This window comes from Osmerus eperlanus, chromosome 10, assembly GCF_963692335.1.
Source record: "Osmerus eperlanus chromosome 10, fOsmEpe2.1, whole genome shotgun sequence".
Taxonomy (NCBI): Eukaryota; Metazoa; Chordata; class Actinopteri; order Osmeriformes; family Osmeridae; genus Osmerus; species Osmerus eperlanus.
Genome location: NC_085027.1, coordinates 7,608,030 through 7,631,011, shown reverse-complemented (window position 1 = coordinate 7,631,011; position 22,982 = coordinate 7,608,030). Strand labels below are relative to the sequence as shown.

Below are 22,982 nucleotides of genomic sequence, written 5' to 3'. Positions count from 1 at the left end.
GAGGCGGTGGCCTAAATGATTAGTCAAATCAGTCACCATTCAGCACAGGAGTGGACCCTCCCACTCATAATCGAGGAAACAGCATATTTGGGTTGAAGATAATTACTGTTTATTTTGTAATCCTAAGTGTTTGGGGGAGGGGGGGTACAGTGTGGTGGGTGGTGTGCCAAGAGAAAATTGCACAGCCATGTATATGTTTAATTCAAGACAAGTATAAATTAAGCATATCACACAATTTATACTCTTACGGAACATAACACCACACTTAATATACTCACCGCATATCACACTTAACACTTAACACAGAACAGACATCACAGGCCTGGGCAAACATCCATTAAATCTCCACTCATATAAATACTGCTGATACTAGAGTACACACACACACAGTTTAAAGTATTTTTTTGCTCTTTGTCACTGAGCCACACCTGGTTGCACATGGTTTTCTTTTTCAATGGAGTACAACTTACATAAAACAAACAACCCATACACACACAAACATATGCACACACGCGCACACACACACACACATGAGGATCTGGCAGCCCTTGGAGGATCTGGTCCAGAGCTGCAACCAGTGAAGCATGCATGCCCCTGGTCCCCCAGCTGTTTAAGGTTCACACACACATACACACACACACACGTGTAGGACAACACACCCACACACGTGTAGGACCTAACCTCAACCCGTCTAGCACAGGTCCTAGCCACTGCCCTGTCCCAAACCTAGCCCTAACTGCAGACCTAGCCCTAACCCTTGCCCTGTCCTTGCGGGGACCTCTTTCTAAGAGCAGCTGGAGCCTCTGTCTGCCTCCTGGAATCCCGCAGGGCCAGGGCGTCATGGTTACGCAACAGTGCACCCTTCATCAGTCTAAGTCCTGTCCTCTGCAGAGCTCAGCCTCCTCCTTTCTTTCTTTCTTTCTTTCTTTCTTTCTCTCCATCTCTGTCTCTTCATCTTTTCCTCATTTTCTCTTCATCTCTCTTCATCTTCTTTCTCTCAGTCTCCTCTTTCTCAGTCTCCCCATGCCTTTTTCCCTTCATCTTTTTTTCTTCTTTTTTGGTCTCCTCACTCCTCTCTTTAACGTCTCGTAACCACTCCTCTCTCCACCTCGATTCACCTCCCCCTCTCCCTCCCCGGTCTCTACCTCTCTCTCCTCTCAATTTGTGCTGTGGTTGTCATCATGATGTCCGTGTTCCAGAGCTAGATCTGACAGCACTGGCTTGTGGCTTCTCAGTCTCCCTCTGTCAGAACAGAGCACCTTCCTCTGGAGTCCATCTCCACATCAACACTGCTACAAAAACCTATCAATACCGCAATAATACGCTCTCCAGCGTCTCATTCTATTCACCCACCCACCTTCTTCTCTCTCTTTTTCCCACAGGAGTCATTCCACTTATCGCTGCCACAGATATACCATAATAATTAGCCCACATTCCTTCCCTGGTGCTCACTGTCCAATGCTACACACTATCTCTCTCTCTCTTTCTCAAAATGATGGACAGAGAGACAGGCCTTGCGACGGAAACACATAAATGCCTTCCTCACAATCCATTCTGTTAATGTAAGTCAGAGTGTGCTTGGCCGAGCAGGAATCGATCTCAGATACAAACCACTCTGGCATGTCCTGAGCCTGTCCTGTATTCGATGGCTCAGTGGAGTGTTAGGGAGTCCTGGGACCAACCCCTCTGTCCCGGGGACGGGAGCTGCTGTGGCAGCTGTCTGTCCCTATTAGAGGCACAGAGAACAGTCCTTCCTCTCTCATTCAGACAAGTCAGTCTTGTTTCTAAGGGAGTGTTGCCTGTACAGCGTCCGGCGCGGTGTGTGAAGCAGCTTCCTATATTGAACAAACGTCATGTCTGATCCTGCAGCTGAGGCTGAGGTCGCCACTAGCCAGTCAGGGCCAATAAGCGGCCGAGCGGCGGAGAGGAAGAGGACTGGGGGAAAAAAGAGCAGAATGTGGAGAGAAAGATGGGAGAAGAAGGGAGGAGGGGGGAAGAGATGGAGAAGGAGCGGGGCAAGGAAGAGAAATGGGGAAAGGAGTAGTGGGGGGGGGGGGTTTGGAAAGAGGAGAACCCTACTTGAATAGTGTTCCCATGGTTACTACTAACTCCTCTTCTACAGCACTCTACTGTGGCACTAGAAACAGGACCAGTGCCTGTATGAAGGAGGGGAGTGGATGTGGGTCCCCCTCTGTGTTGGGGAAGAACAAGTGGGTCAGCCAGCCTGTAATCTGCCTGTCTGCATGCGGGCCTAGCTCCTCCTGGAGCACCCATTATGATTATCATTATTATGCTGCTGTCCCATATTTCACTGACAGCCTCTTGCTTTGCTGTGGTCAACAGATGATGTCATACCATCACGGATGTTTATTTCTAGCCGGCGATGCCAAAGCCAGCTCCTACTGCACACCCACCACCAGGCCTCACATTGGAGATGCAGCAGGTCTCCTCTGCTGCTCTGTCTGGCTGCAGTGTGATGTGGACACACCGTTCGCTCCAGCCAGGACGACAGCAAGGCTGCAGGACAGAGTGGAAAATCCCCCTGTCAACATCATAATGGAGAGATGATTTACTGGCCTGGACAGACCATCATCCAGAGATCAGTTACTAGTCCAGGCCTGAGCCCCTGATCCGCTGCTCTGGGCTGGGGATGATTGCCCATCTGGACCTAACCATACGGATATTAAACATGTCTGAACTTCCCCTGGAGGTCTTGTTGATGGCAGGCCGGAAATGAGCTGTGATTGGTTTGTTCCCTGTGAAGAGGTGGCGTTGATTGGCTTGCTGAGAGCCTTAGGGCAGAATGAATAATTTTTTTGTGTGATCAGGCCCCCTACTGAGCTCTGCCACGGCAACCTCACCTCTGAGGCAGTTCCTCAATAGGAGGGGGGGTACCGGAGTCTTGAGAACCAGGAAGAACATTACATGAAAATGGCATGCTGGGGGCATGTTGCCACACGTCATCTGAGGTCTGGACGACCAGTTTGTTAAAACCAGGTTGTTAGAGCAGGCTGTATCTGACAGACATAGGAAGCAACAGACGCAAATAAACAGCACATCACATTCTGTGTTATGCAACCATATCTTCTTGATTTGAACGAAGGGACTTGTCAAGGTCATTCTCCCTTCTCCAATCTACCTCCCTGTCCCCTGCCTTCATCACCCCCCCCCCCCCCCCGCTCCACAGCAGTTTGCCATGGCAATTAATAGATCCTATTAAAAAGCGTTGGTCGCTAATTGCTAAGCAAACAGCTCTCTGTCTCCAGGTTGGCTGGATGAGATTCACCCGACATCTGCTGCTGTGATCTGCCCTCCTGCAATGGCTCTCATTGGGATGGCTTCTCACTGGCGCACACACACATGTACACACACACACACCTTTCTACACATATCTCTCTCTACACACCTCTTTACACACATCCCCCCTTGATACAAACATCACCCCCCTATACACACACAGGCTTTCTACAACCCCCCCCCCCCCCCTCTACACACAAACACAGACTGAAGCACCCCCCGCCCACTACCCCCTACTGGGTACACACACACCTGATATGCATATAGATGGTCATATGGGGGTGGGCAGGGGAAGGGGGGCTGAACTGAAATATGAATTTTTCTGACATTTTCATAACGCATAAAAATATGGGTTTGTGTGTGAGGGATGAAGGGATCCCGGTAATGGGCTGCTGATGGATCCTGGGCACTGGGCCGGAACAGAGCCACTCCCGAGGTGGGATTCTGGCCCAGGATCTCATCTGCTCAGAGAAGAACAATCACGCCTAGAGATGCAAGGACAGTGGTAGGGCTGAAAGCTGCTTAAAGGGAGGGAAAGCTAGACTCACCACGGGCAGGTTATGTGACGTGCTTACAGATGTGTTGATATAAAATGCTACGTTTTTTGACAGTTATTAAGCAATGTGATGCTTTCATCGTAATGTGTTAAACTTGATAATGTGATGGCGGATAATGGCACGGTGTGATAGTGAGTTACCAATGAAACATGTGTTGACAAAGTAAACACCAGAGATCTCTTCTCCCACCTCTATTACCTCTCCACAATCATGACATGAACAGTGGAATGTGTTTGGTGTTTTGGGTAAACCCATGGAAGATTACCTTCTGGTGAGGGTGAACACCAGGGACGAGCCCAGGTGTTGGAGGGGGGGGGGGGAGTGTGAGGAGAAAAGAAGTGACACCATGGAAACACAGCAGCCAATTAGCCGACCTCTCACCGTTCCTGCCTCTATTATTAATAAGCTTAGCAGCTTTCCTGGTAGGGGGTTTTGAGGGTGGGGCACCAGCCTCTACTACACACCAATCTTTACAGAGAAGTCCCACAGACCAGCCTCTACTATGGGCCAGCTTCTATGGCGCTCCAGGGTAAACTACAAAAGTACACCAGGGTATACAGGGTAACAACTAATATGAAAGCAAGATCTCCAGCATCTCCAGCCTTTTCAGTATAATAGCTCAGTGTATCAGTACTGTACATCAGTCTATCCATCAGAATTTTTGAAATAATGAAGGATAGGATACTCATAATGAAGCAACTTATTGCACCACATGATTGATAATTAGCATGAATAGGAGAAGAATGGAATTTGTTAAACGAGATCTGTCTTTGGCGTGCATGGGGAGACAGAAAGGTATGTGTCCTGAGGCAACAGGGGAGATGCTCGTTAACTGTCTCTCACACACAGATAGCTGCCTCTCACATAGCTAACTGCCTCTTCTACAGCTAACTGCCTCTTACATAACTAACTGCCTCTCACACAGTTATCTGCCTCTTACACAGCTAGCTTCCTCTCACACACATCTAACTGCCTCTAACACAGCTAACTGCCTCTCATACAGTTAGTTGCCTCTAAGTTCGCTAGCTGCCTCTAACACAGAACAAGCTGCCTCTCACACAGCTATCTGCTCCTCACACAGAGACAGCTGTCTCGGCCAACAACACAAAGCAGCGTCCCCACTCGTCCAGCAGAGCTGGGTTGCAGATAATATACACTGGGTCTCCATGCACACTATTCACAGCTGTGTGGCACACTGCTAAAGTTAATGCTGTTGATTTCTGAGTGAATGTCTATGTCTCTCTCTGTGTGTGTGTGTGTGTGTGTCAAATGACAAGCTGTCTACAGCCTGGGGTGCTGGTGACATTTCAGGTGTGGAGGAGAAGGAGGGCTGGTGAATTATAGATGAGAGGCTGACATGGCCGAGTATGATTATGTGAACCTAGTGATACTCAGAGACACCTTTGTAGCTAACGGAGCACACAGCCTCTACACAGACTTCAGCCGCTATAGATTTGAACAGCAGCCTTTTAACATGAGCCTGACACAGTTGGTAGACACAGGAGCTCGTATAAGGGACCTTGGTCAACAGGTCTGAGCTCTGGGGTGATGCTGGCGACCACGCCTCTCTGCACGCAGCATTCTGATCTGTGACAGAGCCTGGGGAGAATGCCAGGGACCATGTGTACTCCCTCGGGTTCCATCGCGACTGCCATAACCCGTTTCCATCGGTGTTTGTTACGGGTGACAATGTTCTGCTTTGGCAAACAGTTTCGAGAAATTTTAGACTGCATTTATATGGGTTAGAACTAGCTCTGTGTCTGGGGGCAAGCTGTTCAGACTAGGGCTGCTTCGCTCCACCACTTAACCAATAAGATCCGTTATCCACCATGGAGATGGGACAGATATGGCCAGGTTACACCTGAGGCTGAGGATGTCTTTTTGTGTTAGCAGAAGGACACAGAAGTGTTTCCACCTCTGTTCCATTCATAGCTCTCATTAGAGGGTCTAAACCTGGTTAGACTGCCTCAGGGGAGAAAGTACCTGGCTCACCTAGCCATCCAGGGGGGTATTTCAGAAAGCAGGTTATGCAACATAACCGGGTAAGTTAACCCACCAGCTGATTCACAATGTTGCAGCAACATTTCCAGTAGGTTGCTGCAACATTGTGAATCAGCTGGTGGGTTTACTTAACCGGTTATGTTGCATAACCTTCTTTCTGAAATACCCCCCAGGTACATTGCTGTGTTTACCAACAACAACCCCTTCACTGTTGAATCTGTGAGGTGTCCACAATGCCCCTTTGTAGAACTTTTACAGTACTTTTGATTTCATATGTGGGCAGTTACTTATGCAATACCATTTATTGGAATAAAGCTAAAAAAGGGTTGGCTGTTTGAATCAGTTATAAATATCTTACATAAACACAGCAGTCAAAACTGGCAACACAGCAGTAGAAACATCACATTCAAGAACACCACATTCACTGTTTAAAGGGGAAAAAAATCCAACAAATTTAAAACTTCTTAACAACACAATAAACAACACAGTAAACAAGAAAATGTTGATGTCTTGTCTTACCTGAGCAGATCAATTTCATTAGCATGTACTCCCTTTGTCTGTACCTACAGCAACATCTCAACCTGTTAACCAGACAGTATCAGAAGCTGAGCTGGATGTCTCTGCCGAGCCGAGCGACGACGTCCACAGCTGCTGGAGTGGGGGGGGGGGGGGGGGAGAGAGATGAGAAGAGGAGGCGAGCAGAGGAAAGGAAAGCAAATGAGATGAGGGAGAAGAGTGATGTGAGTGACAGCCCCTCAGTTGTTTATAAAGCCCCAGAGGTGTGTGTGTGTTTGTGTGTGTGAGTGTGTGTGTGTGTGTGTTTGTGTGTGTTTGTGTGTGTGAGTGTGTGTGTGAGCAGTCACGGGGACATTCAAACACAGCCTGTGTTCAGAGGTCTTTCCGGTACATGACTACAGCGTACTGATCAATAATGACACATTGACCTTGACACTCTCTCTTATCTTCTCAATAACTTCTATCAGGCCTGTCACATTTTAATGGTGCACATAAATGAGCTCAACTTCAATATGTTAATAAACAGTTTTTGTGTTGTTCAATGGCTTTCTGTTTGATGCTATGCTTCATCAAATGCCGGAGCGGATTTGGCGAAGGAGGAAGTGGAGGCAACAGAGGTACAGGAAGTGCCGAGAAGCTGCAAGAAGAAGAATAATCTGGACTAGAAAGAAAGAAAGAGATAGATATTGATCACATTGTACAAGTCCTGACTTGGCATCAGTTGTCTAGTGGGGGACATGGGAGCCAGTTCGACAGCAATAACAGACGTTAGAACACTGGAGTTCTGTTCCATTTTCAGGGTGACACGTCATAGAGGACGGAGCACATGACAGTGTAGTGTTGTCCCCAATGTAGAGTCCTCTCTAACTCCGCCATCCTCTCAGTTACATTTACATTTAGTCATTTAGCAGACGCTCTTATCCAGAGCGACTTACAGTAAGTACAGGGACATTCCCCCCGAGGCAAGTAGGGTGAAATGCCTTGCCCAAGGACACAACGTCATTTGGCACAGCCGGGATTCGAACCGGTAACCTTCAGATTACTATCCCGACTCCCTAACCGCTCAGCCACCTGACTCCCAATTCTCCCTCTCCTCTCTCATGAATTTGAGGGAGGGGAACCGTTTGTCCAGAATATAGAGAGATGCAGAGCCCTGGGCAGGTGTGAGCTACCAAGTACATAACCTAAAACTACAAACCACACAGTCACAGAGCTCTTTTGTGAATCTTTGGTCTCCAAAGATGTCCCTCGTGTAGATGAAGGATACATAATAAATAAATCATGCCTACAGCCAAAACACAATACTATTTGTAGCCTGGACCGAGAGCCTTCACCACGCTCATCAATCTTGACTAGCCCTCAGTGACAACACAATTTGCCCCTGCGTAAGTCAGTTATGGTATTCCTTAGAGGAGAACCAAACTCTCATATCATCTAGTGATCATTGTAGCAGCATGTAGGCTATCAATTAAAAGTGTATTAACTTTCTACCCAAAGGCCTGTTACAGGCCACAGAAGTATATTTTTCACAAAGATATTCCTCATAAGATATTTTACAATCTATAGGCTACAATTAATGTGTCCAGCAATCTACTTGTTTCTTTCCTCGACATGCAACAACAGAATTGGAGCAAACATCAACTGGTAACCAACATTGAGGAGTAGACTGTTACGGGAGAGAGATAGAGAGAGAGAGAGGTAGAGAGACTATAGCCTAGGCTACGTACCCGCAGAAGAAATGAAATCCCACGCTAGGCTGGCGTCCCTGTCCCTTAAATAGCTATGAGAGCCGAAAAGAGAGATGGTGAAACTCAATTAGTAACGAAAACAACTCGTTCATCTTGTTAAATATGCTAAGATGTAGCCGTATATGTCCGCAGCATCAACCGATCCTGACCTCAGTGAAATCCCGACTAAACACGCGCAGTCGACTGGGGGCACGGCCCACCTCCACAGATTAGCGAGAGAATAACCCGTTAAAACTATGCCTGATACGTTCCTAGAGTGGTCACAATCTGATGCTCTATAGATTGCATTTAACATTTACTATCAAGGCACTTGTAAAATCATTTCTCCGTCTCCTGGTAAATGTTTTCCCCTCTGCGGGTCGGCAGATATCTGCATTTCGCTGCGCTTTTGGTCATGACAACAGTCAAGTTGCCGTCGGGGCAGTGGAAATACACCCTTTTGGGTTAAACTGGCCGTTCTTGTGCTTTGATCTGAGTCTGCTCTGTAGCACATACACTGTTACTGTGTTGCATTTGTGTGACTCTGGGCAACAGCGCGGCGGTTTGTTTACTGAAGCGGCACGGGTTGGCACGTGGGTTGCGTCTCCCCTCAGAGAATCCAACGGAGAAAAAATCTCTTAAAAGCGAAACCGTTTTCTAAAGAACAATCATGCATGATATTTACAAAACACCGATGAATAGCCTATAATTCTAGGCAATATAAACAGGCATTTCCACGCTACAGGCTTTAGCGCTAACAAAGATTAATGATAGGTGTGTCGTGTGTATGAGATGGATCAGAATGGATGAAAGGGTTTGGCGACATCTACGGGCGATGTGGACGTTCCAATGGTGTCATTTCACAGGTTTGCAGTAGCAGTTGTATTAGTGCCCTCTTCAAGACTTTAAGCGTCGAACTCCATGTCAGCTGCAAGACTGAAATATGTTTTGTATCATTGCAGCTTGATAGGCAGCATGGGTGGATGTTGACAGACGGTGATGTTGTGTGGGTGGTTGTGGTTGTGGATGCTATGGGAGGGAGACCTGTCTCAGAACTGTAATCAATACATAAGGCAGTCAATCGGTTAGGATCAATATTCTGTCCTCAACCAGGGACTGTGGGCTGTGAGAAGAAAATAACATCCAGCCTGCTGTAGTCATACAGCAAACTCCCTGGTCAGTATTGGCAGCTTGGCAGTTAGCTGAGGTTAGGCTGTACTATTCAAAGACAACGTTTTTGCATATGGTGACCATTGAGAAGAGAGATGTCCTTTCCGACCACTTTCTCTATACAGCTGACTTGGAGAGTTTACTGGAAAAATTAAGGGTTTTTACTGCAATTCCGCCATCGTATGACTTGGTTATGAGCCCTGAACTGGCAGAGGCCTTGCTGAGTCATGTTAACAGACGAAGCCGAGAGAGGAGAGAATGAAACGTCATTCACTGTCGTTGCCTCTCAGCCGTTGTGCTATTAACTTGGACTGATGGACTGGCTGAAGACTGGGGCGTTGGAGGCTCCAAGGACAGGCCATCTGGTCAGGGAGGGACACCTCCACGGCTGCCAGCCATGTCACTGTCCCGCCCCCCCCCCCCCCTCCCCACTGCTCCTTCCTATTGAGCTCCTGATGCTGATGTGGAGCATGTGTTGAAAAACATGAGAAGGTCAGGTTGAAACACACACACACACACCACTTAACCTATAACTTGAGTGTGGAACTGAGTGACCAATGGTGTATGTGTGTGTGTCTAAGTGAAGAGGAGGCTGAACACCAGAAGGCCATCTGAGAGTACTCTGAGGGCAGTGAGCTGGAAGATACTGAGTCGAGCGGGGAAGAGAGTGAGAGGAGAGCAACAGAGCCACAGGAAGAGGAGGGGGGGGTGCGATACAGAGAGGAGAGAGCGGAGGAAAAGATTAGGGTGAAGGAGAGTGAAGGAGAGAGCAGAGGAGGACAGAGTAAGAGGGAGTGAAAAAAATGAAAGGGGGAGAGAGAGGAATGTACGAGATTGGGATATGGACAGAAGAGAGAGAGAGAGAGAGAGAGAGAGAGAGAGAGAGAGAGAGAGAGAGAGAGAGAGAGAGAGAGAGAGAGAGAGAGAGAGTGAAGGATACAGAGAAGAGGGAGTCAGATATAGTCTTATATAACACTACTACCCAATATCTAATTTTGAAATGCACTTTAGCCTTCTAGCTAAGTTATTCCAGGATGTTGGATTGTCATGCAAAAATGATCTGTAGGAAGGCAGTGATGTATAGATATTCAACAGTGAGTGCAATACAGCTGACAAAACAAGTGCTACATAGAAACCAAATAGTCATTTTTTCCATGTTATAGACCCTTTTCAGGATTTTCAAACGTAAATTATTTTTCCTTGTCAGAACAGTTGCAGTAGCAAAGGAAGGTGCCTGACCTTCAGTTGTCATTTTGCTGTGTCACTGCATCCAATCTCCCCTGTAGAGATCAGCAAGGATCGATTCCTGGTCAGGTGTGTGGGAGGTGTGTAAGATCCACAGGGCAGAAGAGATGAGAGAAGGGGCAGGGAGAGGAGAGGAGGAAAATATTTTCAAACATATGTCTGAGCATGTGTGTGTGTTTTCTAATGCTGGTCAAAGCAGGGCCTAGCACCATATGCTTGTCAATAGGGAGATTCCTGTGCTTTGTGTTTATGTGTGAGTGTTTGACTGTGTCTGATTGTGTTTGTTTGTGTTTGTTTACAGAGTGAAGGGCAGACAGAGAAGACCAGTATGTAGGGACCAGGAAAAGAGAGTGTTTATCACTGTCTGGTTTGTTGTGTATTTCCATCCTGAAGAAAGGTCTCATCATTGTTCCCATGATGGCCATGACTCTGCTGTTAGGTTTATATTTGTAAGTATTTACTTTTGCGAATCATAACATGCAGGTTTAAAAACTAAATATTGTTTGTATTGCTCAGTAACAGGTCAGAGCAGTTTTCTATTTGTGAGTTTCATACATACTATTTGGTAAGCATACATTTTGGTTATTCATATAATACATACTAGGTGATAGTAACATTTAAAGCAACACTGTCATCTAGTGTTCATTTGGTGTAACTACACCAGCCATCTGACACTATTCAATAATCATGTATTTTAAATGATCCAGTTGGTCCCATGTCCCATGCCTTGTTGACAAAAACAACAGTGTGTAGTTGAGTTGAAAATTAGGTGATAGGGCAAGGGTTTAAGGTTGAGGGTTAGAGTTCAAGAGCAGCTGAGAGGAGGGAAGGCCTCTTGTCGGTTGACTATCAACGTAGAAGCTTTCCATGATCCTTCCGGTCATTTCCCACACGCTGTACACCCGTCTCAATAAGTAACATTTGACATGTTAGTTTCCCCATAGAGGATCTGTCATAACCATCGTCTCTGTGCTCCGTTTATTCAACATATACAAAACTATTAAGTAAGAAAAGCAGTTGTTTTACATAATACAAACCATATATAAATTCAAGGCACATCATTTAGCTCATTTAAAGTATATATACACAAAAAGGAAATGCATTGTGTTTCTCAATCTGTTCTAATGTGTCCTGTACTGGTACCAACAGGTGTGTACAGTATGTAGGCTTTTCCATTCACACAAAACTCACACAGTACATAAACCCAAACACAACACTTGTACTCTTGTACTAGCTCTTCTCTGCTACACAACCATTTAGTTATAGAAAGGGTTCAGACAGCAGAGTGAACCAGTACTGAGCCACAGGCCTGAGGATAGTGAGGCCAGCTCCGAGGCACATGGCTCCAGTCCAGTATGTACAGTGTCCAGACTATTACAACACATCTCAAGATCACAGGACATTGTCTTGATGCAATCTCCTTTGAAATCCAAAATGTTTTCAACACATGCTGACATACACTACAAAGCACCATTACCACACAATTTAACCATTATTCCCAAAAAGTACTGTGGTGGAACACAATACAAATATGACATAAGATCTTTTTATAGTATATACTGCTACTTTAGAAGATGAGGATAAACGGGATAAAGATAGTCTGGATAAGGGTGAGGGTGGAATGGGATAAAGAGTGAGGGTGGAATGGGATACAGAGTGAGGGTGGAATGGGATACAGAGTGAGGGTGGAATGGGATACAGAGTGAGGGTGGAATGGGATAAAGAGTGAGGGTGGAATGGGATAAAGAGTGAGGGTGGAATGGGATACAGTTGAGAGTAGATTGGGTTCGAGGGAAGACTGTCCAGATCTTTGCCAGTGGTCAACAGTGAATGAGACAACCGAAATGAGGCCTGATGGTTAAAAGGCCAGGACATTGTTCTGCATCTGTTGTGTCCCTCTCCCAAGGTTTTCCTCAGACCAGGAAAACAGGATGTGAACTGCAATGTGTTGCTTTACTTAATAGATAAGCAGACAGGAAGCTGACTTCCTCTATCACAGGAAGCTCATTCCAGAGTTGTGTTTAGGTGATTTCGAAGGGCGGGTGAGAGGGCTGGACAGAGAGCTATATCCCAACAGCATACTGCCAACATGGCTTCCATGTATTGTATCCATTGTTATAAATGGGGTACCCAGCTGGCAGTGGGGTTTAACTGAAACAAAATGGGGAAAAAAAACAAAAAAAAAACACACAAACTGACCAAACAAAACTAAAAAAGAAGAAAAAACATTTCAGAAATCAAATCAAGAGATACAATAACATTTTGGGTGTAAACCTCTCCCTACTGCGTCACTGTAGCAGGACAGTGATGTCAACAGCTAAATGGCAACTTAATACCCAACTAAAAAACCTAGGATGTGTGATCGAAAACACAACGTCAAATTCTGAAACCCTGCTCCACAGAAAGGAAGATGGAAGGTTGAAAGAACAACAGGTTAAAGCTGTTCAGAGCCCACCATTGTCCTCTGTGTTCTACTCTTCTTCTAGTCGTTTCCTGAGTTGGCTGAGATGTGTGAACCACCGGGCCTGAAAGACTCAGGGTTGAAAGATCGACAATAGGCTGGGGAGTCCAATCAAATAAACTCGGGCTAGAGTTTTATTCTGTCAGCTTGGTAATCAGTGCTTCCTGCTACTGTGTCCCTGGGCACTGCTACTGTTGACAGCCTGGAGTCATTTTTGTGAGGGTGATTCGAAACAACTTGACTCGCTCACTGACTCATTAATTACTTATGGTTCACATTATAGTGGTTCAGTCAACCCAAAGAAAAAAGAACAACACCCAGTTTTTTTAAATGTCCCTCCTTCTATGCGCGAGGATGAACCAGATACCATTTTAAATGATACAGTCATCAATTAAAATCCCTCATTGCTGTGATTCAAATATTACAACTGTTGTCTTTGATGCCTTGTGACTGTTCTGTATCATAGCTCCGTTCTGTCCGCAAGACATTGTTTCATGGTTGATTTGTCTTGAAAAATGTCATATTTTTTTTCCCTCAACAAACACTTTGTAATAAAAAGATATCAAAGTTATAAAATGTACAGGCTTTAAGTTCAAGGCAAGTGTCAAAGATGATATAAGTAGAGGACTGACTGTATGCAGAGAGAACAAAAAAGAAAACGGCTTGTTCAACAGCAACAAGAAAGTAAGTATTAGAAAAGGTGGGAGGGATGGAAAGAGTAAGGGATGGATTGAGAGAGTGAGAGATAGACTGGGAGAGGAAGAGAGAGAGAGGGAGTAGGCCACTGGGTTTTTAGCCTGTTGGTTCTTTCGCTCAGTGTTGGCATCAACAAGAGTAGAGTGGGTGTCATGGTTCAGGCTTCAGGGGTCAGGGTCGGGGTCTGTGTTAGGATTATCAATAGGGGCTGTATGTGTCTGGCCCATCCACCCCATACAGCTCGGCCAGGGGTCTGAAGCGTGGACCCCAGTCCTGGAGGAAATCATAGTCCAGGTTGGAGCTGGTGGAGGAGTTGTCCAGTGAGCTGAGGCTCCCGGCCAGGGACTCTGGGCCTTCATAGCCGTAGATGTGCAGCGTGTCATAGGGGATGCCATCCCGGTCATGGTCCGCCTCGTCCTTCTTCACCTCAATCATCACCGCCATGTCGCCCTTGCAAGCGGGGGGCCGCTGGACCATGGCGTAGAGGGAGGGGCCCTGGCACATCATGCTGCCGTCATGGCGGGCCGAGGTCAAGATTGACACGTCATAGCCGTTGGTGTCCATCTCCCCGCCGCCCTCCTCGTCGTAGGTCACTAGCTGCTCGTGGATCTCTGCATTCTTCCCCATGCTCACCAATGCCTCCTTCTGGTAGCGCTTCCTCAGGACAAACAGGATCACTATGACTGCAGGGGGGAGAGGGAGGGAGGAAGAGGGAGAAGTACAGTATAGTGTGTAGTATGGTATAGTGGTAGGGATGGAAAGAGGGGGGATAAAGTGAGGAGGGAATAGAGAAGGAAAGGGAGATAAAGAAGAGAGAAGGGGGGAGAAGGAGAGGGGGGAAGATCAAAAGAGGCAGAGGAAGAAAGAGAGATGGGAGACAAACAGTCAGATAGGCATATCTTGAAGTTTTATCCTCAACAGTTCCAAAAGCTCCTGAAGTTCCAGAGGAGCTTCAGGAGATTTACCGAGAGGAAGGACAGCATCTAGGTCTGGGACACACTCTGGGTTTTTAATAAGCGCCACAAGAGAAGATAGCATTTCTTTCATGAGGCAAATGAGATCTGTCTGTGAGAAACTTCTGTGGTTGAATGGATCTGGTGTGAGCTGCTCTGGGAACCTCATGATAACAAGTCCCAGAATTGAAAAGTTCATTTCCACTTTGTTCTATGTACTTGACAAGGAGCCCAGTGTATCTGATCCTCTGTTCTGCTCCTGTTTTTCCCACACATCTGCTTTGCTTAGCAACTGCTGCCGGAGCTTCCGGAGCTCCTTGCTCCAACTCACCAGCTTTTCACTTAACATCTGTGGCACAAGGCTCATCTAATATGACAAATAAGGCCTTCTCCCTCAGAAAGCAACCGTGAGAACGCATCAAAGTGAATATTCAGCTCAATGGCTTCTATTCCTGTTGTTATTTACATACTTGTGCATTATTCATACAATCAACACTGTGGAAGATAAAGGTTCTCACAAACACAACCTGGTCTGTAAACAGGACAGAAATATGCCGTCTGTTGTCATTGGAGACCCGATAAGAATCACTGATATAACTTTACCATTAGCTCAATAATACCCCCTGTCTTCACCCACAGTACAGTATAACTTAAATATACACTAACTAAAACCAGGTCGATGCTAACTGACCCTGGCTATGTGACATGGGCTAACCCAGACCAAACTGAACTGGGTCAAGGGATCTGGGCTAACTGACACAGGCTATGGGACTTTGGCTAACACAGGCTACACTAACCCAGACTAAGTGTCCCAGGCTAACACTGCTGGACTGACCGAGGATGGTGAGAATGCAGAGAAGGATGGCGATTAGAGCTGGCGTGCTGACGCCCATCTTGAGATGGGCAGCTTTACACTGGGTGTGGATCCTGTTCCTGTCACAGCGACACACTCTTATTGGCAGAGAAGTGACACTGCTCTTTGCCGGTCTCCCTCCATCATTAATCCCAATCTCAAGGATGTAATCCCTGGGGTCGTCCACACTGAAGCTGCCGTGTTTTAGCAGGATGTTGGCAGTGTTATCTGAAAGAGAAACAACAATGGCGGTCAGGGGATCTTACTTTGGCCCGACACTTTTCCTGCCCCACGAACCTCAAAGAACATTCTTAAGGCATGACGAGAATCCTGAGAATCGCATTTGGCAGGTTACAATAGTGAAAGAATAGGATGTGACAGAACACACTAAGAGACCTCGCTCATGAATGTCTCCCCTTATATGGAATGATTGGAAATTACATCTTTAAGATGTACCTCTTGAAGATGTGTCACATGAACACGACATCCACATCCCACTGATTTCTTAAGTGTGTTTCTTCCGTTCCTTTATGACATTCCCCTGTAGGGCAGTGTGTAATAATGCACACATCTCCTAAAGAGAGCCATGTTCCTGTCTCAACTTAACAGGCTGGAATCTGAATTCAGCTCATTACACAGCTTCGCTTAACCGAGCCAGGTCACCCCCCAGCTCTCGCCAGATATGCAGAAAAGGGCCCATGGTCGGTTTTAAAGAGCTTGTACGGCATGAATATTTCACATACTTTCCCGCCATTTGTCGCTGTCCTGGTTTCCGACCTACTAGGTGAGGAGCTACTCAGATGTCTGATTGGTTTAGAGCTGAGTGGCGCACTGGCTGAGTGTTCCGTGTCGAGAGACACTATCCTGAGCCACTCTGTGACCTCGGAACCCACCCAGTACACCAGCGTCTTGTACTGGTTTGCCCTCTTCTCTTTTCTTGGTATGATATGGAGAGTTATGTACGAAAGTAGGTTGCCTCACCCTTGTTGTCAATTACTGAAAAGTTGGAGCTGGGCTCCATCAGTGAGAAGCTGAATGTGGCTGTTTGTTCATCCTTGTCTGTGGCTCGAATTGTCCCAATAACCTGCTCAATAAATGTAGAGAGAGGGGGGGGGGGGGGGAACAAAGTTAGCTTCATAACATTGTTGTAGGTGGCTGTCGTCATGGTAGTGAATAGACATAGTCTGGCACTTCAGGAAATCTTAGGCAGTGTGGTGACAAAGCGAGAGATTGTAAGAACATGGCCCCCTCACCGTGTTCTTCATGTCGTTCTCACAAACGAACACATCTTCGGCAGAAAGCTCGGGCTCGTTGTCATTGATGTCTATCACGAGCAAGTTCACCTTCACAAAAGAGGCCAGTCCTAAAAGGCAAACCATCACTCTTCGTTAAAATACATTTTCAGTTGCGCTACTCTCTTTCTATATTTGTAAAGGTTTGGTTTGTCTACACATCGATGTTACTCAATAGGACTTTAACAGATGAAGATGTAGGTGTCAGTCCCACCTTGGGGCTCCTCCTGGGCTTTGACCTGAATCATGTAGGTAGCCTTTAGCTCACGGTCCAGCTTCCTTTGTGTAGACAGCTGTCCTGTGATGGGGTTGATTCCCACTGGACAGTCTATTTCCTCGATGGAGTACCTTCACAACACAGAGATCATGTCACATTCACACTCGGGACACTAGAGGATCACACCCGGACCATCAGTAACAGCGGTATTAGATACAGTATTTGAAAGTACTTTTAGTTTTTTATTTGATCTGATCCACTGGTTTGATTGCAGTTGGTTATACAAATCAAGGTAATGAAGGTTTACCGCAGGGGCTTGTGTAGATAGGAGTGCTATAATAATCTTGGGTAGATAGTCAGTGTGTACCTTATGGTTTTGTTAACACGGTCAGGGTCTCTGGCTTTGACCACTCCTATGTTAGTGACCATGGTCTCCTCCTTCACGGAGAAGGTGTAGATGTCTCTAGTGAAGAGGGGGGGCTCGTCCACATCCAGAACCTGGATGACGACCTGTGCTTTGGTCACCGCCAAGTTCTTGTTGTCTGCTGGTTCCTGGAGGTTGGTCTCTCGCACATCCACAGAGAACGTGTAGCTGCTCTGGGTCTCGTAGTCCAGTGGCTGAAATACATCAATCCATGAGCCAGTGGTTAGATAGCCGAGACTTACTCTTCTGGGAGATGTTTTTTGGTGCATAGTGACTACAGTGATACTCAACTGATACTCATCTAAAAGATGTTAAGCAGTGTTTTTGAGAGGTGCTCAGCTATGAGGACCTATGGATCACATGAGGATCATAAAAGGGCAAGTGAGGAGGACTGATGCATGTCCCAAAAACACCACCCTCAAGCACTTAGTGGTTAATATGGTACCTGTTTCAGCATGAGGTTGCCATCTTTCTTTGGACTGCGCTCCAAGTCAAACTTGATATTGAGCGGAGCGGCAATGGTGAAGATGGGGTCTTTGTTATGCAGCTCATCTCTGTCCTCCAGCTCCAGGGTGCCGAGCTTCACATCCAGCTTCTGGTTCTCAGGAACTTTAAACTCGTACGATTCTGGGGAGACGGGAAGTGAAGATAAGTTTGGATGGCTTCAAACTACTGAGCTGATTTAGTTTGTTGATTGCTTTTATTCACTGCTATTTATTTTGTTCTCAGGAAAAAAATAACAAATAATAATTGAACCATTCCTTGGTAAAGGTGGGTTCTTACTTCTGGTAAAGGATGCCATGTTGTCATTGATGTCGGTCAGGGTGATAGAGACAGACGTGGTCGCCGTGCCCCCCTGCTTTTTCCCCCACGTGTCCTGAGCCTGGACAACCAGGACGTACAGGCTGCGATGCTCACGGTCCAGGGGCTCGAACTTGGTCGTTATCAGACCTGGGACGGGCAGGATATCATTGTGGTCATCCTTAACCCAACCTTAACCTTGGGCCAGTGCAGCACAGGCGACTGAAGTGGACAGATCTTAATAGTGGTTGCTGAAATGGTTAAGGAGTGGGTGTGCAGTGTTGTTACCTGTGGAGCTGTCGATGTCAAAGACGTCCCCTCCTTGGAGCAAGGTGTAACGCAGCGCTGCGTTGGCCGTTGTTGGGTCATCTGCATCAGTGGCACTGGCTGTTATGACTTTAGTTCCTACAGAGCACATGTACGTAGATGGATTTCACCTCAGTGTGTGTGTGTACATGTGTGTGTGTCCATCACAATCAGATTGACATGCAAAGAGGGACATTTTGGAATGTGTCTGCACCAGGAGGAAGTTCTTAGCCAGACCACTGTACAGGTGTACGAGTCAGGTATACATGTCGATGATTTCAGTTACCTTTATGTGACCTCTCTCTGATGGATGCATTGAACGATGGCGGGAAGACAGGATCGTTGTCGTTAATGTCTGTGACCAAGACCACAAAGTCCTCTTCTCGCTCCACCAGGTTGCTGCGGTCATCAAGCAGCTTGGCCCGAAGGAGGTACTTGCTCTTCTGTTCGCGGTCCAGCTGGCTGGTAACGAACAGGTCCCCATTCTCATTCACCATGAAGATGGGTGGGTTATGACCCACCACCCCCTCCCCTACTATCTCATAGTGTGTCCTCTCATTCACCTTGGTGGACCTCAACTGGAGGTGGAAGAATAACAGAGAGAAATGATGAGAAAATTGATGAGTACAACGACTGATGAGTACAACAAGGAGGGAATCTCTAATCACAGTGATCAAACGACGGCACGGCTAACACTGCAGAATTTGCCATAGAAGCAATATATTCTAGCGGTATAATATATTTGTTTGCCTGTCCCAGAATTCCTCTGCTGATGAGCATACATCCATGTGAGAGGAGACAGAGACGGCGACATCTTCTCATACCTGTCCTATCTTGTACGGCACAGGAGCCGGCCGCTCCTCCTCCACGTAGAGCGAGTTCCACAGCCACTCTCTCTTGTGGCGTTGCAGAACGGGGCCTGCTGGCTTGCCGCCCCTCAGCTCAGCCATGCTGGCGATGAAGAAGGAGAGCAGGGCCAGGAGAGCCATGCTCAGCCCTGGTGCGCTCATCCCACGGGCAGCTTGCTGCCTCATCATCTGCGGAACACAGGATTAGACGACAGTATAGGACACGTGGAGGAAGAGAAACAGTCGTCCGGAGGATAAGAAGCGGTCACTCAAAGGTAAGGAAACAGTCACCCGAATGCTGAGAAACAGTCACTTGAATGCTGAGAAATAATCACTTGAAGATGAAGAAATAAGCAGTCAAACTCTAAAGTCTTGGAAGAACAGTGATCAGCAATCAGTAAGTTTACAGTTTAATCATTTTTGTAACTCACTGGTTGTGTTTCTAACTCCAAAAAATGTCCTTCCCAGGATAATTGTGGGCATCACGGAAAACCCACATTGTTGTAGGCACATGGGAGTAATGGGTGTGAGATGAAGAAACACCACCATCCTCGATAACATGCTTTATCTGGATTATGCTTCTCCTATTGTTGCCGGCCATTAGTGGAAGATATGGAGATCAGGTGGATTAGGGTTGGCAAGTATTCCCAAAGATCTTAATCTCATATTCTTATATAAAATAAGACATCTAAAAATACTCCAATCAAATGACCACCATGCCTGGCCTAACCTGACCTTTACACACATTCTGTTATTGTCACGGTGACCAGTGATATACTGCACAGAGGGAACCAATCAGTAACTCTTTCACATGCCAATGGCATGGTAGTTTTCCTGTTTTCTTTCAATTTTGTTAATTAACATACGTCCTGTTTTTATTTTTGTTTAGATGAATAAGAGAAAGGTTGGCTGGTAGTTCCAGAGGCAACAAAGAAAAATCTTATTGCTCATGATCATTTTACAATCATGAATATTTAAGGACACTCGTGTCCTTAGCCTTTGTGTGTTTTGGTAATGAAAATAGTTTTTCACCCGATTTTCCCCTTTTGATATTTTTTTTAATAAAAAATGAATTTCTTAAACGTTCCCCCTTTCTTCCGTTTTGGCCTGGTGTGTTTTCCCAGCAATGACGTGACACCTTTCATCAGGCACAGGAAGTGTAAACACAATGCCCTCTGGGAAATACGTCCACATTGCTAATGATGGGTCATCACCATAGTAAGGACTCACACCCTTCCTGCCATTCTGCTCATACCCTCCCTTTCCTTGCTCTTCTCTCTCTCTTGACTCCCTCTTCTCTGTATCCTTCACTGTTTGTGTGAGTATGTGTGTGTGTGTGAAAAGCCCCAGTACTTGACAAATTAGATAGTTAGCCAGCTGCTCTTACACTGAGGCAGGTGTCTTACATCCAAAAATGTGAGTCTGGTGATGTCTCTTCGTCATGAACACACAGATGAATGTAATGTCTCAACCTACTTTCAGTCATAAAAACCTCCAAGAGAAAGATAGAAAGAAAGATAGAAAGAGTCAACTATTAGTTCCTAGTTAGCTATTAGTTCCTTATAGAAATGTTATGGTAATATACAAAAATAAAATATTAAACCTTGAGATTGTGATGCTATTACACATTTCAGTGTGTGTGCATGTGTGTGTGTTTGTGTATGTGTAAGCAAGAGAAAGAGAGAGAGATAAAAAGAGTCATAGAGAGAGAGAGAAGGAGAGAGAGAGATCAAGATAGAGATCATTTGTGTGTTTACACGGTTCAGATTAAATTTAGGTTTAATCACAGAGCAGCCTTCAACAATCTGTCTGCCTGTCACTAGTCTAGGAAATACCGTCTGTTACTGATGAGCCATCTCGGAACTGACACACACACACACACACACAAAAACACACCACAGTTTGAATTTTGAGGTGATGCTGTTATAGGTGGTTATAGGTAGTTATTTTTTTTACATTTCACCAAAAAAATTAATAATCCTTTAATCTTCACTGTTTTGTATATCTTGACACAATACAACAAAAAACAACTACTACATGACGACAGTATTCAGCACAGTGTGAGTGTTTAGTGTGTTGTGTACGGTACTATTAGTCCGAGAGAGGTGGTGGGTAGGTCAGATTGTGTAGATCAGATTGTGTAGCCTACGACTCAAAGTAACACATGTAAGTCCACGGGCAGATGGAGGAGTTCACTGAGTCGGCTGGTTTCTTTTCTCCTTCTGAGCCCAGGGTATTAGAGTAAAACGGAACTAACACAGAAGGCTTGTGGGGATCATGTCCTCGCTAAGAATCTGCCCTGTTCTGAGAGCTGTGTGGCGTTATCTCTGCACTGTGTCGGTCACAGATTCAGGTTCTTCTGCATTGTTTAATTGTATTCAATTTAACTAACTGCATAACTAAATCACACAGTTAGTCTGTACATTATAGTTGGAGGTCATTTATGTTCCCTACTGTACACCCAACAATTTAAATCATAGTTCGGTAAGGAAATAAAAACACTTACCAAAAATGGGAAAAGTTTCAACTTGAGCTTATCCAGCTGTTCAGTCAGGATAGTAAGTCCAGAATGAGATGTGTCTCAGTCCAGGGGTTAGATCCCACAGTGGAGGATTGAGACACAGAGAGAAGGAGCCGTATCTGAGAGCCGTACACACAGCTGTGCTGTCTGTCTTTCCCCTGGTGTGTGTTGTGTCCTTCTCCAGGCACGCTGCTGACTGCTGTGGTCCCTGAGGGGTGCTGTTCTCAGGACGTCCCAGTAGCAGAGTTCAGCCCTTTTCCCTGGTTACGCCACCGTAGCCACTTCCTGCTATTGTCCAGTTCCTTTTCTTCTGTGGTGTCCTTCCATGCAGCTCCTGTGTGGCAGAGAGAGAGGGGACCAGAGATCAGAGAGGAGAGGCCAGCAGGCTCTATCTAGGCACAGCTGGAGGAACCCAGGGGTGAGGAGGGGGGAGAGCTGGGGACGAGAGGAAGGAGAGCGTGCATCATGGCAAGGTACGACTACACTGAAGTGGGTGGGGGAGTGTGTGCGAAGGCAGAAACCACATGTTAGCAAGTCAGGCAGGCGGAGAGAATGAGAGAGAGAGTTAATGTGAGGGGAGAGGAGGGACTACCATGAGCAAGGCATTCGAACATCTCCTGCTCTCGCATCCACGTCCTTGGTGAGCACAGTGAAAACACTGAGAGAAAGAGAGAAAGCAGACAGATTCATTATTCATACCTCTGGGATGAAGATTATGATAAACAGGTTAAAGGAGTTAATCCCGGAGGATGGGAGAGGGTTGGATGTGTGTGGAGGGGGGGTATCTGACTCAGATCTGCCCTAAGCCGGTAAGTGAGATGAAGATGAGAGGGGCTTTCTCCACTGCCCCCACACCACCACCCTTCCACCATTAGTGTATATCTGCTATTATTTGTCATTGGAGGAGGAATTGGAACTGTAGTTTGGAAGTATGTTTTGATCAGAGCCCCTGGTCTGCACCCCCCCCCCCCCTCCCTATGCCACTTCCCCTCGCTGTATATCAGTTTATTGAGATTGGATTTAAAGAGAAGTCAAGCCTCTCAGACAGAACAGTCCTATTAATACCACTGAGGAATGAGAGAGAGAGCCAGAGAGAG

General features: G+C 46.2%; 2 protein-coding genes across 3 annotated transcripts in view; both read right to left on the bottom strand.

The window, feature by feature from the left end:
• Nucleotides 1-8,153, bottom strand: part of bean1 (brain expressed, associated with NEDD4, 1) — a 12,093-nt gene extending 3,940 nt beyond the window's left edge. The window contains exons 1-2 of one of the 2 annotated variants that reach the window (XM_062470596.1): nucleotides 8,099-8,153; nucleotides 6,375-6,506 (exon numbers count right to left, since the gene is read on the bottom strand). In XM_062470596.1, the coding sequence (XP_062326580.1) occupies nucleotides 6,375-6,399 (25 nt within the window). In that variant the 5' untranslated portion in view covers nucleotides 6,400-6,506; nucleotides 8,099-8,153. The remainder of the gene's footprint in view (nucleotides 1-6,374; nucleotides 6,507-8,098) is intronic. The other variant, XM_062470598.1, reaches the window with a different exon arrangement.
• A 4,294-nt stretch (nucleotides 8,154-12,447) lies between these two features.
• Nucleotides 12,448-22,378, bottom strand: cdh5 (cadherin 5). Its single transcript, XM_062470595.1, has 12 exons — nucleotides 21,871-22,378; nucleotides 19,341-19,553; nucleotides 18,803-19,094; nucleotides 18,499-18,615; nucleotides 18,193-18,360; nucleotides 17,855-18,036; nucleotides 17,353-17,603; nucleotides 16,983-17,116; nucleotides 16,730-16,839; nucleotides 16,458-16,560; nucleotides 15,459-15,704; nucleotides 12,448-14,353 (listed from the first exon to the last, which is right to left on the bottom strand). The coding sequence occupies exons 2-12, from the start codon at nucleotides 19,551-19,553 to the stop codon at nucleotides 13,869-13,871; spliced, it is 2,301 nt and encodes a 766-aa protein (XP_062326579.1). The 5' UTR covers nucleotides 21,871-22,378; the 3' UTR covers nucleotides 12,448-13,868.
• Between the last annotated feature and the right edge of the window lie 604 nt (nucleotides 22,379-22,982).

What these genes read in the sequence shown, in the direction of transcription:
- cdh5 (XM_062470595.1), bottom strand. Translation starts at nt 19,553, where the DNA reads ATGATGAGGCAGCAAGCTGCCCGTGGGATGAGCGCACCAGGGCTGAGC. An exon ending in CGTGTTAACAAAACCATAAG is followed by an intron (nt 17,117 to 17,352) that starts GTACACACTGAC and finishes TGTGTTGTGAAG; the next exon opens with GTACTCCATCGAGGAAATAG. An exon ending in AGAACGACATGAAGAACACG is followed by an intron (nt 16,561 to 16,729) that starts GTGAGGGGGCCA and finishes TTTATTGAGCAG; the next exon opens with GTTATTGGGACAATTCGAGC.